The sequence below is a fragment of the Macaca fascicularis genome, chromosome X (genome assembly GCF_037993035.2).
Source record: "Macaca fascicularis isolate 582-1 chromosome X, T2T-MFA8v1.1".
In the NCBI taxonomy this organism is placed as follows: Eukaryota; Metazoa; Chordata; class Mammalia; order Primates; family Cercopithecidae; genus Macaca; species Macaca fascicularis.
In genome coordinates, this window is record NC_088395.1 from 156662211 (window position 1) to 156680595 (window position 18385).

At 41.5% G+C, this 18385-nt stretch overlaps 1 protein-coding gene across 7 annotated transcripts in view; it reads left to right on the forward strand.

Moving 5' to 3' along the window:
- MTM1 (myotubularin 1) overlaps nucleotides 1-18385 on the forward strand; it is a 101494-nt gene that overhangs the window by 25083 nt on the left and 58026 nt on the right. For 6 of the 7 annotated variants that reach the window (XM_045383190.3, XM_074028905.1, XM_015443999.3 and 3 more), the window contains exons 3-5: nucleotides 2385-2457; nucleotides 4494-4588; nucleotides 17211-17321. In XM_045383190.3, the coding sequence (XP_045239125.1) occupies nucleotides 2385-2457; nucleotides 4494-4588; nucleotides 17211-17321 (279 nt within the window). The remainder of the gene's footprint in view (nucleotides 1-2384; nucleotides 2458-4493; nucleotides 4589-17210; nucleotides 17322-18385) is intronic. The other variant, XM_074028906.1, reaches the window with a different exon arrangement.

Sequence of the window (18385 nt, forward strand, 5' to 3'; positions counted from 1 at the left end):
TACATAAATTTTTTTCGAGACAGAGTCTAACTCTGTCCCTCAGGCTGGAGCGCAGTGGTGCAGTCCTGGCTCACTGCAACCTCTGCCTCCTGGGTTCAAGTGATTCTCGTGCCTCAGCCTCCTGAGTAGCTGGGATTACAGGTGTGCACCATCACACCCAGCTAATTTTTGTAGTTTTAGTAGAGTTGGGGTTTCACCTTGTTAGCCAGGCTAGTCTTGAACTCCTGGCCTCAAGCTGTCCACCCGCCTTAGCCTCTCAAAGTGCTGGGATTACAGGCGTGGACCACCACACCTGGCTTGTTCCTTCTATTTTGATAATCAGCTCTATACTCTGTTACAAGTCTTCTTCCTGGTTTATTGTTGGCTTTTTAATTGTATTTATGGTATCTTGTTTTGATTTTGAAATACTGAAGTTTAAAGTTTTTATGTAATCACATATATCAATCTTTATATTTTCTGTTTTGGGTGCCTACAAGGGCCATCCTCATCTCCAAGATTATATGTTTTTATTGTATTTAAGTATTTTTATGGTACAAGAATCAGATCTAAACACAGGAGTAATTTCAAGAATGTAACTATAAATCCTTCTGTAATGCTGCTCTGATATAATGTATATCCTGTGTTAATCCCATGTTATCCTGTTTTAATCAGACATTCGCTTCCCTTATTTTGTGGTTGACCCAGAACTGTGGTATTTAAAAGGTATACTGAGTATTGCATTTGCTCGTTATACCTGTTTTTAGTTAGTGAGAGGTAGTGTTAAAGGATGATAATTTCTTCTCTCTCTTACAATTTATATAAGGTGTATGGTTTTGCTTCTCATTGAGGAAGGCATTCCTGGCTGAGAACAGTTTGTCTTGCCCAACTGGTTAAAATGCTTAGCTTACAAGTACTAGAAAATTTTTTTAATTGGCTAGGAATTTTCATTCTGCCTCTGAATGAAAAAACATAAAAAATTTAGCATAACACTCCTCTTTGACAGCTTATATCTCACCTAAATATGCAATTCACATTTCTCTTGTTTCATAATAATTCTCTCCATTTGCATAGCCTCTGACAATTCACAGAAGTGTGCACAGTGGCTCACACCTGTAATTCCAGCACTGTGGAAGGCCAAGGCAGGCAGATCACTTGAGGCCAGGAGTTCAAGACCAGCCTGGCCAACATGGTGAAACCCCATCTCTACTCAAAATGCAAAAATTAGCTGGGCGTGGTGGCACACACCTGTAGTCCCAGCTACTCAGGAGACCGAGGCATGAGAATCATTTGAACCTGGGAGCTGGGAGGCAGACGTTGCAGTAAGCCAAGATTGCACCACTGTTGCCTGGCAACAGAGCAAGACTGTCTCAAAAAATAAAAGTGTGCATATATATATATATATATATATATATATATATATTTTTTTTTCACTTAATACCCACAAAACTGCTCTGACGGAAGCATGAGTAACTTATGAAATGATTGCAGTGTGATTTTGGACAACAAATAGAAAAAAAAATGAAATATTGCTGAGAAAAAACCTTTTGCCCAAACGGATGTTACCGATGTGCCTCAAATGTCATCAGACTAGCACCTGCAACACATCTTTGTATTAATCCACTAGGGCGGCTGAATAACCTGAAAGACAATGGGTATCAATGGCAAATTAGACTCTGAGAACTCACCTGCAGGTTGTAATGGTTAATAATACTGTGCCCGCCCAGCAGAGCTGTGGAGGTGATTGAATGAGGCACATGCTTGGGAATACCTCTAAAGCCAGGAAGCCTAGAGAAATAGTAAAGTGATGTGAAGAATTTGTACAAATGGTTCCTAAGACTTTTGCGAGCTCAAAAGTTCTCTGACAGACCACTCTTTCCTCTTATCTAAGATAAAGATCTTAGTAAATGTGAGGAAGTAAAAAGTGAGGAAGGATCTTAGTGAAATAGGAAACTCAATAGGTAATCACAATGATTTTCGGGCCTTGTAATAGGATTCTGGCTAATGGCTGTACTGTTATTCAGTTAAGCCTCTATGGAATTGAAGTTTTCCTTCCTAGTCTTCCCAAAAGATGGCTGAATATGAAAAAAAGAAAGCTGCCACAGTGTATGTGTATCTATAGAATACACTTAATATTTACTTTTTATCACTTTCCTGAAAGCTGTTAACTTTAAAGTGCTTGGAAATGTAGTTTAAAAATTAATATTATTGAAAAGCATGCTAGCATTATTTAGTACTAGAAGTTGACACATCTAATTAATGTTGGTGCTAGATTGTATTTTTTGTTTGAAGTTTTGTGCCAGTTTTCCCAAATACTAAATCTCTAATGCTTTTTCTTTAAAAAGCATATTTAAAAACAATGCGTAAATGTAATGTCATTACTTCTGATGCGTCTGTTTTGTTTCTAGCCGTCTCGAGATGGAGTCAATCGGGATCTCCCTGAGGCTGTTCCTCGACTTCCAGGAGAAACACTAATCACTGGTAAGGACCTGCTGACATTAAGATTTGCATAACTTGAGGAGAAGTCTGGCAGGATCAGGTGGCTTCAATCCCACTTACTCTTTAGCGGTCAGACTTAGATAAATAGGCTAGCTTTGTTTGGAAGCGTTAACACAGAATTCTCTGCATCCGTTTCTTGATTAAAGAGTTCTTTCAAGAGCTTCATGCTCACAAGGGTAGTGATACTCTTGTGTCTGTACCAAAGACTGAGAATGATTTAGGGGAAAAAAATGTGGATTATCTCTTGAAAGTCTCTCATTGGAGCCATAAGCTCTCATGGTTTAAGGTTTTAAGAGCAAAATGATTTCCAGTCAATGATGCATGCTTTAAAATGATAAACTTAAAGGCTTGAAAGCTTAAGCATTCTCCTCTTTGAAATATAGGAGAACATATTGCTTTAAAATATCTTTCATTTGTCAGAAAATGGAAGTTAGTATTTAGGTAATATTTTGATGTTATTTTTCATGGTAAACGTATACTAAAAGGAAGGGATCAACTTTGGAAGGGCTAGATCACTCTGGCTTAAGAATATAGAAACATCTGACAGCTTCTAAGCCAAGTGCTAATGTTGTGGGCAAATTTTATATTTGGATTGACACCCTCCTTTCAGACTTCAATGTATTTGAAGCGGATGTGATTACCATTCTTCCAGGGAACCTTTTGATTAATTAAGATCTGGGTTGTTTAGCTTAAATGGCTAAAACCTGGTGCTAATTAGATGGCGAGCCCAAGTGAGGTACCTTTGGGAATTAGCCATACACCGTGAGAAATTCTCTTCTGAGTCCACAATCTTGCACACATTCTAGTCTTGAAATGGAGATCAGTGGGATGTGTTCATCCCAATTTCTGGATAAGAGCAAAGAAGATATTTTACTTTTGATCCTCTTCATATATGAAGTTTTGGTGGTAGGTATCAGTGCCTGAACCTTAACCTAGGTAGTAACTAATGGAACTAGCATGAAGTAGCCTTACTGAGTATTTTTTATTTAGCACTTGAGGAGAAAGGGATTTTAAAATCATTACGAGTCATTAACACATTCAAGGACATCCTTGAAAGATAAGAGAGACATATTTCTATTATAATTAATTTTTCTGGTTTAGCTTCTCCTTATGTTTATTCTACCAAAGATGTACTATTCGTTTGGCCACCTGTTTTATATCACTTCAGTGTTTGAAATGAACCTAGCCAAACTCTATTCTAGACTATTAAAAAGAGAAAGAGGTTTGGTGTGGTGGCTCACACCTGTAATCCTAGCACTTTGAGAGGCTAAAGTAGGAGGATCACTTGAGGCCAGGAATTGGAGACCAGCCTGGGCAACATAGCAAAACATCATCTTTACTAAAAATTAAAAAGAGCTGGGTGCAGTGGCACATACCCATAGTCCCAGCTACTGGGGAGGCTGAGGTGGGAGAATTGCTTGAGCCTGAGAGGTTGAGGCTGCAGTGAGCCATGATTGCGCCACTGAACTCCAGCTTGGGCAATAGAGCAAGACTGTATCTCAAAAAAAAAAAATAAAATAAATAAACTGGAAAGATTTCTACTACTGACATTTATTTGTTAAAAACATGATTATGTTTCTGTGGTTAGAGATTGGTAGCCTCATCTTTCAGTCTAGTGGTTAGTCCATGAGACTGTCCCAGGTGAGTTGCCTTCCTCTGGCTGAAGTAGCTCAAATAGTTACCTTTACAACCACCTTAGGGTAACAGCAGCAGTATTCTCATTCACTTCTGCTGTTGAGCTGCTGTCATCTTGCCCCAGGTAGTGACAGCATTGTGGGAAAGCTCAGGGAAGCACTGTTAGTGCCTGGAGGTGATGTGGCCCCACTAGCTCCCCCGTTACCCCAACTCAACCCAGCGCGGTAATGTAGAAACATTGCCAGTGCTTGCTTTCAGCTTTTTCAGTAATTTTTAAAATTGTAGTTATTCTTAGCTGAATAGTTTATATTAAATTAGTGCCATTTGTTGTGTATCTTGGTATCTATTTCCATTATTTTAGGGTACTTTTTTTATCTTAATAGACAAAGAAGTTATTTACATATGTCCTTTCAATGGCCCCATTAAGGGAAGAGTTTACATCACAAATTATCGTCTTTATTTAAGAAGTTTGGAAACGGTAAGTAGAATATAAGACCATAAAGATGACCCTAACTGTTAAAGATATTGCTAAATTGTTTCTCTTCTACTTTGCAAGATTGACTGTGGGTCAAATTAACATGGGGTATATTTGCTTCTCAACTCTTAATTTTTTGCTTCTACAAAACTCATTTAACACTAACACTTGTATTTGTATATGTAAGGAACAGGGTAAATAAAAAAAAGTTTTGTCCCTCATAATGGTGGGGGAGGGGTTAGTAATTGTAACCATTTGCTAGTTTGGAGAAGTTAGGTATAGAACAGTGGTTCTTTGCTGGAAGCACATATGAAACCTACTTGTGGAGCTTAACAACACAGTATCCATAAAAGTTAAAAATAAAAAAATACAGCTGTCCTAGAGAGACTGCATCAGAATATCCAGGCCTGTGGTCCAGGCACAGTTATATTTTCTAAAGTATCACAGAGGAGTGTGAATTTCTGGGTAAAGCCCACTGTTCTAGAACTTTTCCGAGTGTTCAATTTTAAAGCACCAGGTAGTAGTATAGAACTAGGATGACTATGGTATGGCTTACTGCCGCTCTACCTTTTCAATCCCTGACCATGAAAGGTTTGTCACAGCATTTCAAGGAATGTTCCATCGCTAGGACAATAACATGGAAAAGAGGTGCCCCAGAAAGGGAAGAGAGAGTGAGTAGCTGCTGTGGCTGTCACTGAAGGACTTCCAGTAGATGTGGTGGGTTGTCATTGCCCAGGTCAGCCTGAAGGGGAGGTATATTTTGATGAGATGTGAATGGGGAAGAGGTCCAGGGTTCACAGAGAGTAGCCCATCAGCAGCTTCTATGCAGGTGACCTTGAGGCTGTCGGGGAAATGTAGCTTTTGTTTTATTGCTTTTACCCCAGCATTTTTTAGGACAGTTCTAACCTAGATTAGTTCATATCTTTTAATCTTTTTTTCTTTTATGGTGTTCATTATTATGTCTGAATTCTGAAAAAATGCTGTTTATTATCCCTACTGCCTTAGCTGTGGGAGCCACTTTTATAGCTGCCCCAACTTCTGGAATCTCCTCTAGCACAGTGCTTGTAGGGACAGGTACATGGATCAGGCCACAGGGCATTTTATTTATGTGACTCTATTCAAACTTCTAAGTAAGAGTAGAGATGAGTGAATGTTCTAGCTTTCCAGAATGGGAAAGAAGATTCTGAAAATTAACAAGCTGGATGTTCACTCTTGGCAACAATTGGCAAAAATTCTACAAATAATAATTTTAAACAGATGATTTTTAAGTACTTAGAAAAGAAACCAACCATTGGGAGTGTTACTGATACATTGTCTTGATGGAACCAAGGCCATGTGACAGACCCTGGAAAAATACCTGGGCCGAATGGTGGCAGTACACTTAGGTGGAGTTATAGCCTATGGATTTCAGGCTTAATGCTAGGAAGGGTGGTCGCTAACATCTTGCTGTGTGGGGCCCTTCCTTTCCAGCATTTGTGATGTACTGCAGAGGAGCACATAGAACACATGCATTTCCAATATAAGAAAAACCCCATACTAGCCAATGTGTGCTAGGTGACGGGATCAGGATTTGAAATGATCTTAACTGGGTAGGATATTGGAGCAAAACTAATAATATAAAATTGAATATAGATAATAATTACTCGGTTGTTATCAGTTGTTAGCAGTAAAGGATAGGAGGTCTGTCTTAACAGATCCAAGCTTATTTGAACCAGTAATTGGATATGACTGATTAAAAAGTTAATATTCACCTAGGCTGAGTTAACAGAAGTATAACATAATTGCCAGACAAAATGTAACAATAGCCCCATCTGAAGTGTTGTGTTCAAAGCCGGATACCAAGTTTTAAGAGGGACATTAGCAAACCGAAGAGAGTTCAGACACAGATAACCAGGTTAGTGAAGGGACTGCAGTTTGAGCAGTGATCAAAATAAATGCTGATCTTACCTGAAGAAAAGATGACTAAAAAGGGACATGATGGACCCATCTTTGAATATTTTAAGTGCCTTTCTGTGGAGCAGGGATTCAATTTATTCTGTATAGCTCCCAAGGATCAAATTAGGATAGATTGAAAGATTTTATGCTAATGTATGTGAGAATTACCAAAAGTTGCAATTAAACATTATGGTCCCTTTTGCTGTTTGTACTCTTGGCTTTTTGACTTGCCCACACTTGACTGTGTACCCAGTTCCACCTTGTGCTGTCACTGATAATGAACTGGAGAAGTTATTCAAACTGATGATATGACAAGGTTGTGTATGTAGTGTGACCTCAACTACAAAGAACAAAAATTGTCTGTAGAAAAGAGGCTGGAAAGAAATGCACCAAAGGTTTCGGTATTTGGGTTATCTGAAGAGAGGGATTATGCATGTCTTGTCTTCTTCCTTTCACTTGTCAATATTTTTCAAAAACCCAGAATGAACATGTATTACTTTTACAATTGGGAGAATTCTCAGCAAGTTTTATTTTTGTTTGTATATGATGCCCTAGAGGATGGAGTTAGTGCTGAGTGGGTGAATAAAATGCCCGTCTGACACTGACTACTAACTTATTTCTTCTTCCACTAAGTTTTACATAAACATTTTAAGCAATTGGCCACAACATTTAGTTCAAGTATAAAAGCAAGCAGCTGACAGCAGAAAACATCATATAAAGAATGCCATTTAAATGGTTATACAGGAGTCTAAAAACATAGTCATCATAGTGTTTCTTCAATTAAAGTCCTAAACAAGAACATTAATTGTGGATTCTGCTGCAAACTGAAAATATTTTGTTGCATGTTTGACAAAGAGCTGTCATCTCACTGGCATTTTGAAGTGGACACCTGTTTGTTTCAGGTATGTAAACACTGCAGTGGGAGTGATGAGTCCAAATGTGTGTGGTCTGATTCTGGAGTTAGCTCTGCTATTTTGTAAGGAGTCAAGGGCACATTCCCTGCCTCCTGTTGCCCAGGGAAGTAGAGGAACAGTGGCCATGTCCTAAGATTGCCACAGTGGCTTGCTTCTACCTAGCCCTCCTTGCATGGTCTGCCCCCGCATTCTGGCCCGCACCCTGTCTCCATTGTGTTCATCCTTAGAGTGAGGCCAACCAGCTTGCTTCTCAGTTCCAAAACTATCATCGGTTCCCTGTTGCCCACAGAGTAAAATTCATTCTCTTTGTATGGTATAAAAGTCCTTCTGTCTCTTCCAACCTTGACTTACATCACTTCTCCCCAAGTGCACTGTTCTCAAACTACTCAGAGCCTTTCCTTCTCCCATGATGCATGTGCCATTCTCACGGAACCTGGATGCCCTTTCTCCACCCCTTCAGAAGCTGCTATTCATCCTTCAGAACCCACCTCAAGAGCTACGCCCTCTCTCGAGTCTTCCCCAGCTTCTCTTGAAGGAATCATTCCTTCTTGATGTCCCTGCAGCCTTTTCTTCATGCCTCTGTGTTAACACATTGCTATGAAACCTTCCTTGGCCCTTTAGCTAAACTTTTAATACCTCTTTTCTGTGTTTAATTTTTCTCTTGAGTGCTTGTCACTATCTCCTATGTTATATATTTCACTGATTCATCTTGTTTGTGGTCTAAGAACAAGGATACTTGTCTGTCTATTCACTGATGTTCTTTCAGTTCTTGGGAAGGAGTCTGGCACATTGAAGATGCTAAGTCATTGTGTGTTGAATGAATGGATTCTGTCATATTTATTTGCTGCTGTGTCTGTGGTCTTCGCAAATGCTAAGTCCTTTTGGTCCTTCATACCTAGCTAGTACAGTGTCCTGGTAGACAGTAATACACAGTAAAATTGTATTGAGTGAACTTTGGAGGAAATGGGCTCCTATGTTGTTAGTGCTGCTCAGAGGGCAAAGGCCTAGTCACTGTGGTTTGACAACAATGTGGCTCCTACTACATTGTGGCATCTTGAATACTAACATTGCTTCTGGATTTGAGAAATCCCATAGCCACCTTTTGGCCTTGAGAGTACTAAGGAATTTGGCTTTGGGTTAATGTTGTGACTATAGTAGGGCCTACCGTAGGTAGGTGATACTTTGTAATCTGGTAGACTACCATGAGTAAGACTGCTTTCAGGATTCCTTCCAGGAGCACTTTGTGTTTAGGTGCTCTAGTGCATGAGAAAGACACCTTAACCCTCGTTCATTCAGGCATTCATATCTTCATTCCAGAAACATTCACTGAGCACCATGGTGAATGTAATACTGTGCAAGGTGCATAATACTATACCTTGAGGCCTGCACAGCCTCATAGGATATAGAGTTGAGTAATTGTGGTATAATATGACAAAGCCTGCAGTGGTATGCATAGTGCTGTGAGAAGGGAGAAGACGTACAAGGGAGAAGACGATTATGCCAGTGTGGCAAGTCACAGAATGCTTTATAGAGGAGATGATACTTGAACCAACTCTTGAATGGTAACAATTTTCTGGACAGGAAGGAAAAAGGAGCCTATCAGGTAGAGAGTTTCCATATCTATATGGTGCTTTTCTGTATCGCATGTATAACGATATGGAAAAGCACCATTTGTTATGAAGATGGTTGAATGATCGGTTGGAGCTGGAACATTGGGGGTTGAGGGAGGAGTGGGGAACAGAAGAGGATGAGGCTGGAAGAAGAGTCAGCAGCCTTAAGAGTCTCATAAGTCACAGTTAAGCAGTATGCAAGTCACACAGACAATGACATATCCAGTGTGATTTCAGGAAGAGAACTCTGGCTGCAGCGTGTGTGATGGGTTAGGGGAGGGAGAAACTGAAGTCAGGAAGCCCAACTAGGAAGTTATTTTAGTTTTCCAGGTAAGTGATAAGGGCCTTAATATAGTCATAGTGAAGATAGAAAAGAGGGGATAGCCATGATAGATTTGGAGGGCTTGAGTGGCCATTTGGAGGGAGGAGTTGAACAAACTTTCACTTGAATGATAGGAGCTGCTCCCATTCATCTGACTAGACATTATATTATAGGAGAAGGAATATGTTGTAGATAAGCCCAATGGGGAAATTAGTCTGAAGGCATGGACTTACAACTCTACAACTACCACGTGGAAATGGCTCAGAAGCAGTTGGAAACCTGACTCTGAAGCTTCTGAAGTCATTAGCATATTGGTAGCACTAAAGACCACAGACATTCATGAGCTGGGAAGAGTATGTAACATTAAAAAGATATGGGCTAAGGAGAGGACCCTGGGGGACATGGACACTTTTCCATGGTGGGGAGAGCGAGAAGAGCCAGTGGAGACCACCAAGTGGCAGGAGTCAGAGCAGTAGAAAATCTCTGGATAAAGGGCTGTGATGGAAGTCAGTAGGAGAGAAGAATCTCAAGAAGGAAGGGAGCAGACCATGGTGTGAAATGTTGCAAGTTTCAGTAAGATAAAGAATGAAAAGAGGCCATGGAGTGTGTGACCAGGAGGAGGAGGCTCACAGGAGCCCCAGTGAGAACAGATTCCGTGGAGATGTGAGTCCTTGGGTCTTTCTCGCAGCTGTCATCCACCTTGCTCTTTCTGTAAAGATTCTGCAGCTTCCAGACCTCAGCAAGCTGCTCTGCATTTATTCTCCCCATGGCTTTAAACTACCCCCTTTGCTTTAGTCACTTCCATGCACATGAAATTGTATAGTAACAAAGCTCCTTAGAGTTTACTCAGCCTTTTCCATTGACTCTTTCATCTGAGCATGACAACAGCTGACAGATAGGCAAAGCAGGTGCTACCCTGGCCATGTTTTTTTTTTTTTCCCATAGTGCTACCTCTCTTTTGAGCCCCAGTTTCTCTTTCCTTATTGCCTGCTGGAGATCCCTTGAATTTTCACCTGGATTCCTGGACTCACTGTCAAGCTGAAATTGTTCAACTCAATTTTCTCCCTCCCCCCAGTTCCTTCTTTTGGTGTTCTTGTATCTCTTAATGGTGCCATTTTCTTCTCATCACCCTGGAGTCTTCTCTGTCTACCCATCCCCACTTCTCTGTAGACTTCATCACATTTGCCTCATCCTTTCTAGTCATGTTGCTCTACCCTCATCCCCGGTGTCTGTCTCCTAGGCCCTGGCAGTCTCCTTCAGCTAGGCCTCCCCGACTTCAGTGTCTCTCCCTTCTATTCTATCTGCTCCTTAAGACATACCCTCAATCTTCTTATTCCCTTACTCAGAAACACTTCTTTCCCACCTTATCGCACATTCCCTAGCCAGGTGTTCACAGTCCTCACCACTCTGCTGCCATCTTATCTTCCCAGCATTGCTCTTTCCCCCCTCCCTTGTGTGTACACCCCATGCTTTGGCTCCCGTAAGCAACTTGGTCTTCCTAAACAAGCCCTCTGCCTCCTCACCTGTGGACTTCTCATGCAGCCATTTTATCCACCTAGAACATAATTCATCCCCGCCCCGTCTCTGCCATTTGCCCCCTACTCCTCTTAAAAATCGTTCAGAAGTATTTACTATAGAAAGCTTATGAAAAGTAATGTAAATGTCTGTGGGTCTACCACCCAGCTGAAGTAATCCCATCCTTTCCTCCCTCTTTACAGCAGAGGTAATCACCATCCAAAAGTTGGTATTTCTCACTCCTGGTCATTTCACACATCCCTTTTTAAAATAGAATGGAATATTGGAAATGTGGAGGAAGCTAAAGGAATGGGGGCTTTTAAGGCTTCCAGTTGAGCAGATCATAACCCTTGGGTAGTATAATTTGGCTCTAGGTTCAGGACCGCTGGCAAGATGAGAAACATGTTGGATATAGAGTTTTCATTTTCTGATGACAAGTCAGAAACAGCACATTTTTCCTGGATTAAATTCAAGGATAAATTTGTTGTTTGGCTTTTCTCTAAAAGATAGTGACACAGTGATTCAGTTCTTCAGGCAGCGTGTTACCCAAAAATTCTTGAATCCTTTTCAATTTGATGGTTCTTTTGTTGATTATAAAGATGGAGCATACTTTGAGACAAAGTCTTGCTCTTGTCCCCCAGGCTGGAGTGCAGTGGCACAATCTCGGCCCACTGCAACCTTCGCCTCCCGGGTTCAAGTGATTCTCCTGCCTCAGCCTCCCGAGTAGCTGGGATTACAGGCGCCTGCCACCACACCCAGCTGATTTTTGTATTTTTAGTAGAGACGGGGTTTCACCATGTTGACCAGGCTGGTCTCGAAGTCCTGACCTCAGGTGATCTGCCCACCTCGGCCTCCCAAAGTGCTGGGATTACAGGTGTGAGCCACTGTGCCTGGCCAGGATTTGGGTTTTTAGAGTTCAGCAATGAGAAGCTTTTGAAGCTTTTCACACCACTTTCGAAGTGGTGTGAGCCAAGGAATGATAGCATCAGATGTGGTCTTCTAAAAGATCACCCTGGGTACTGTAGGGGGAGCGATAGTAGATATAGAGACCACTGCACCTACGGCAGTGGCCTGGAGAAGTTGCTGATAGAATTGGAGTGGTTAGCAGAGTTGAGACTGATTTAAGAGGCAGACATGGGAGACTGGCTTAAGGATAGTAGAGAGGGGGATACCAGGGGTGACTCCTAGGTTTCTAGCTTTTGTAACCAGCCACTAAGATAGGGAACTTTGGAGAATAATGTAGTTTGGAGAGAGAACTGTATTTAGTTCTGGACATTTTGAGTTCGAGGTGCCCTTAGGATCTCGTCAGTTCTTTATATCCAGCCATCTCCTGGATATCTGTACTTGGTTCATTTATCATAATCTCAAACCCAGAGTTTCTAAAATTGGTCATGTTCATCTTTCTCTAAAACCCCCTCCTGTGTTCTTCACATCTTTTGCTGGTACCACCACTGTTTATCCCAGAGATCTTGGCCTAAAGCTGATTCATCTTTGAGTCTTCCCCAGTGGCTAGTCTCTTTTGCTTTCTACCTCGGTCCCTCTCCACTTCCAGATCCTCATAGCCTCTCACTTGTACTCAAGTATCAGCTTTCATGGTTTTGAGGAGTGGGTGTAGCCCACTTCTTGCTAGTCCAGAGTTCTCAGTGCTGCTAGATGAATCTTCGTAAAACACCATTTGATGGTGGCATTCCTGTGCTCCAGAAGCATCCTTTAGATCTCAGTCTCCCTGATCCTAGCCCTGCAGTACTCCCCAGGAAATTCCCATCACCGTCACTGAAACCTGGCCTACATTTTTTTTTTTAAAATAAACTCCCCATGCTTTTCCCACATGTGCAGCTGATATGACTCTTACTTGTTTCTCAAATGCCAGTCTCCAGTTGCTTTTGATCCATCCTTTAAGGATCATTTTTAATGTAGTCATTGCCACAGAACCTTCATGCTATCTAATCATCAGATATGACTTGCCCTCCTCTGATCTCCCATTCCACTTTGTGGACTTTTCCTATGGCTCTTGGCACTAGCAACCTGGCATTGTAGTTACTTGAGTCCATGTGTCTTATCTCCCAGATAGAGCTAGGCCCTGAACTCCATGCGGGCAACTCTGCATCTTAACTTCATGAACCCTAGCCTAGGGCTCAGTAGAGTTTCTGTTACTTAGTGTATGAGAGAGACAGAGAGAAAGAGAGAGAATATGCATTGTTTTAGCTTATTTAACATATTTACATCTCAATTATTTTAGGTAGATAGAAGTACAAGGCACAGACTTTTGAGTTAGAATGGGCCTTTGAAAATCCTTAAATATTTAATGATATTTAGATACTGATGACTCAGGTATCCAGAGAGTTCAACTAATTTGCCTATTCCTGGATCTTCCAGTTTGGCCTGCTGGGTTATCTGATCTTGAATGTGTCATACAGGGAGAATGTGGCAAGTAGCGTCATTAGACGGTGGGTGCCTTTGGTCAGAAGCTGGCTGGTTCTCCTCAGCGTCCTGTTTTCTTTTTTCTGTGTAGCGCCAGGGCTCTTTGAGCTATAAAATTTCCTCTGTACAGAGACAGAGTAGCAAGGCGTTAGCTCACTTTTAATTCTTCTGCTTTTTTAAAACATCCTTGCTTCCATGTTGATACTAGAGTATCAGACTTATTTAGTGTCTATTCTATGTATTTTAGGTATAAATTTGACATTTAAGAATACAGTTCACAGACACTCAAATCTCAATATAGTATATCTAAGCATAATTACAGACTGATACTATGTTTTAAATAACTGTACTGTATTGATAAGTAAATACATGATAATATGCTGCTTATATACATATACTGTTACTGAGTGGTATTTTTCTCTTTGGGCATTTAGGTTTCAGTCATGTCATGAGGTGTCTTACCCCGTGACATTCCTCCTTATAGGTACAAACAGTAAGATCTGTTAGATGCTTGCTAGAGCATACTGATCCACTATAGTTAAAGAGCACAATTACATCTTCCAAGTACTAAGATATTCTTTGCCATAATAATAATAACTTCCATTGTTTTCTAGCTACTGTCATCAGGCACGACGCGAGGTACTTTAAACTCATTTTCTGTAATCATCCCTACTTTCAGATAAATGTGACTGAGCGATAGTAACTCGCCACTGTTATCAGCTAGTGAATGTCAGGATTCAGATTGAGCCAGTTTTGTCCACCTAAGAGCTTGTACTATTTTCTCTACATTATGATAATTATACTCATACACTTTTTTGCTTTTTTATTTTGAAATAATTATGAGCTCATAGAACTTGCAAAAATAGAAGAGGTCCTTTACACTTATTACTGAGTTCCCTGCGATAACTACAGCCCTTTATCAAAACCAGGAAGTGGACTGGCACAACTAGACTGACCATACTTGGATTTCAGCAGTGTTTTCCATACACTCATTTTTTGTGTGCTTTTACGCACAGTTCTGTAGCATTTGATCCCAGGTAATCACCATCAATAATCAAGATATGGAACTGTTCTGTCACCACAAAAGAACTCGCTCATGCTGCCCCTCTAGAGTCACGCTATGCCTCCCCTCAACCTCTGCAACTACTTCTCTGGGCTCCCTCTCTATAATTTTGTCATTTCATGCACATTATATAAAAGGAATCACATAACACTTGACCTTTTAAGATTGGCATTTCTCGGCCAAGTGTGGTGGCCCACGCCTGTAATCCCAGCACTCTGGGAGGCTGAGGCAGGTGGATGGCTTGAGCCTCAGAAGTTTGAGACCAGCCTGGGCCACATGGTGAAACCCCTTCTCTACAAAAGTACAAAAATTAGCCAGGCGTGGTGGCACGTACTTGTAGTCCCAGCTACTTGGGAGGCGGAGGTGAGAGGTATACCTGAGCCCAGGGAGGTTGAGGTTGCATTGAGATCACACCACTGCACTTCAGCCTGGGTGACACAAGTGAGGTCCTGTCTCAAAAAAAAAAAAAGATTGGCGATTTTCATTCCACATGATGCCCTTAAGATTCTTCCAGGTTCCATGTATCCATAGTTCATTCATTTTTCTTGCTGAGTGGTATTCCATGGTACAGATGCTCACAGCTTTACACTTTTTGAATTTCTAGATAAACCATGAGCTGTATTTATATTTTATGAATAACTGCTTATTTTCTGTATTGTATTTTAATATAAAAGGCTGGAAGCAGTGGCTCACACATGTAATCCCAATACTTTGGGAGGCCAAGGCAGGAGGATTGCTTGAGCCCAGGAGTTTGAGACCAGCCTGGACAACATGCTGAGGCCCCCATCTCTACAAAAAATACAAAATAATTAGCTGGGCATGGTGGCATGCATCTGTGGTCTCAGCTACTCCCAGCTACTCGGGAGGCTGATGTGGGAGGATCACTTGAGCCCAAGAGTTTGAGACTAGCCTGGACAACACAGTAAGACCCTGTCTCTACAAAAAACTTTAAAAAATTTTGGCTGGGCATGGTGGCTCATGCCTATAATCCTAGAACTTTGGGAGGCTGAGGCGGCTGGATCACCTGAGGTCAGGGGTTTGAGACCAGCCTGGCCAACATGGCAAAACGCCGTCTCTACTAAAAATACAAAAATTAGCCAGGCATGGTGGCACATGCCTGTAATCCCAGCTACTCAGGAGGCTGAGGCAGGAGAATTGCTTGAACTCAGGAGGCGGAGGTTGCAGTGAGCTGAGATCGTGCCACTGCACTCCAGCCTGGGTGACAGAGTGAGACTCCATCTTTTTTTAAAAAAAAAAGCTGTGGCTGGTGGTGTGTGCCTATGGTCTCAGGTACTTGGGAGGCTGAGGTGGTAGGATCCCTTGAGACTGGGACGTCGAGGCTTCAGTGAGCCACTGTACTCCAGCTTGAGCAACAGAGCAAGAACCTATCTGTTAAAAAAAAAAAAAAAAGAAAAGAAAAGAAAAGAAAAACTATTTGTAGCCCCAAAAGGTTTTTAAAGAACAAAAAATCAAATGCCCCTTAAAAATTTTTTTCTTTATTTTTCAAACTCATCTGTCACAGCATGAAAGAAAATTTTGGATTAAAAATGGTGTAGCCCTTCATGTCTTTGTCCCTGTAGATAGATATTTCATGTTATTGTAGTCACCACATATGTTGTATGCTGCTTTTTCCCACTTAAACTTATTTTTCCATGTACCATAATTATTTTAATAGCTGTGTGTATACTTGTTCCATCAAGTTGACTATAGTTTTTTCTACCCTGTTATCTACCTCTAGCTCCATTGAACATCTTCCTTTTGTTAAGTGATAGCCATAAGTTCTTAGTAGCAAAATTATTGGATCAAAGAGTAGGACGATTTTTATGGCGCTTTTAATGTGTGTTTTCTGGCATTGCCTTGAATGTCCACCCTGCCATATACTTACTAAACAAGTTATTGAAGCTTTGAAAAACTCAGGAAACAGGGATACTTCACCTATGTCCTGGAATGGTTGTGAGGATAAAATGAGATGATGTGTGCAAAGCCCCTATTGTAGTACCTGGCACAGAAGATAGAGGTATTTCCTACATGGCAGCTGCTGTGATGATCTCCTGGTGATGAATGTGCTATTACTTGACTGACATGATTTCATTATGCCAGCAGTCTTCTAGACCACTTGCACCCAGCGTTGGATAGCAAATGATGGAGAAGCCTTGCTGTGCTTCTGCTTTGGGAAGTGCACCCATGCCAGAGACAAGCACCATTTCCAGATGCTTGGTTTCTAGTGGGGGAATACAGATGTGTAAATTTGTGGTAACAAGGCAGAGTGAAGCAAGTGATTAACAGCAGTCTGAATGAAGTGCTGTGGAACTTCCGAGGAAAAAGTGATGACCTCTGCCTGATCTAACTGGGAAGCAAGGCCTCATTAGAGGTGATGCTTGCTGAGCCAAGGCAAAAGTCATGGGGAGAATTTTGGTAGTTGGGAAAGATAGATCATTCTAGGCAAAGGGAACACCCTGAGCAAAGCACATGGCCTGATTGTGGATGAAGCATCTGAAGAATGAAGAAGTTTACTTAGTTGGAGTGCAGAATATTGTGGGAGAGAATCCTACGGAAACAGGCTAGACGTGACATCACGGATATCCTGGGAATGTATACCTAGGAGTTTACTCTTGACTCCGGAGGCAGTGCACAATGGCAAATGTTTGGGGATGCATTTTGATTGCATAATTGACTGTTTTAATGCTTGCTCTGTCATGTGTGATCTGTATCATATTTTTGTTCATAAAGTGCTAAAAGGGCCAAGGTAAAATCACCCTGAAAGCATATGGTTGTTTTTATATGTTTTTTGATGTTTTAATTATACTGACAGAAATACTGACTATTGTATTTTTGTCCATTACAGGATTCTGCTCTAATACTTGATGTTCCTCTGGGTGTGATCTCAAGAATTGAAAAAATGGGAGGCGCAACAAGTAGAGGAGAAAATTCCTATGGTCTAGATATTACTTGTAAAGTAAGAGATTCGATACTTTCTTATGCAAAGAACAAGGCACGTTAATGTTGAATGATAGTAGAAAATTAATGTGGATTTGAAAAAAAAAATCAAGATCTCATGTTCATCTAAGGCCCTGAAAGTGGTTCTTCCCTTAAGAACAAGCTTTTCAAAAGTGCCTGGGAAATAGTGCCCACGTGAGGGACCCACTGCAATCACCAAATACAAGGACTCGAGGAACTGGTCAGTTTGTTAGCTTGACTGAGTGGGAAGAGAACTTGATAGATAAAATTTCTTTTTTTTTTTTTTTTTTTTTTGAGACGGAGTCTGGCTCTGTCGCCCAGGCTGGAGTGCAGTGGCCGGATCTCAGCTCACTGCAAGCTCCGCCTCCCGGGTTTACGCCATTCTCCTGCCTCAGCCTCCCGAGTAGCTGGGACTACAGGCGCCCACCACCTCGCCCGGCTAGTTTTTTGTATTTTTTAGTAGAGACGGGGTTTCACCGGGTTAGCCAGGATGGTCTCGAACTCCTGACCTCGTGATCCGCCCGTCTCGGCCTCCCAAAGTGCTGGGATTACAGGCTTGAGCCACCGCGCCCGGCTGATAAAATTTCTTAAACCACTTTAGTTTTTGCTCTAGCTTGCTCCTGGTGCCCCTTCATGTCATGTGTTACCATGAAGGAAGGAGGAATAGAAGAGATTTTGCCCTCTGTTAACAGGATGTGTCCTTACCTCTAATAACCTTCGTAACTTTTGCTTAGGTTATTTTCCGAGGTACATTTTGCTATGATAGTAACCATGTATTGAGCATTTGTGTCCATCCAAACACATGCTAGGTGCTTTGCATTTGATCCTCAAGTGCAGCCCTCTGAGATGGGCATATTGTAGATGGGGAGCCTGAGGCTCCAAAGAGTTGGGTAACTTTGCTAAGATAATTTCTGAAGGCTGGGACCCAGAAGTTGGGGATGTGTTCAGGTGTCTCGGGTGACTGTGAACCACCAGTCCAGTGCAGGGCTTTGCAGACGTTTTCTGTGAAGGGCTCAGTAGCAAATATTTTAGGTTTTGTGGGCCACATCGGATTTCTGTTGT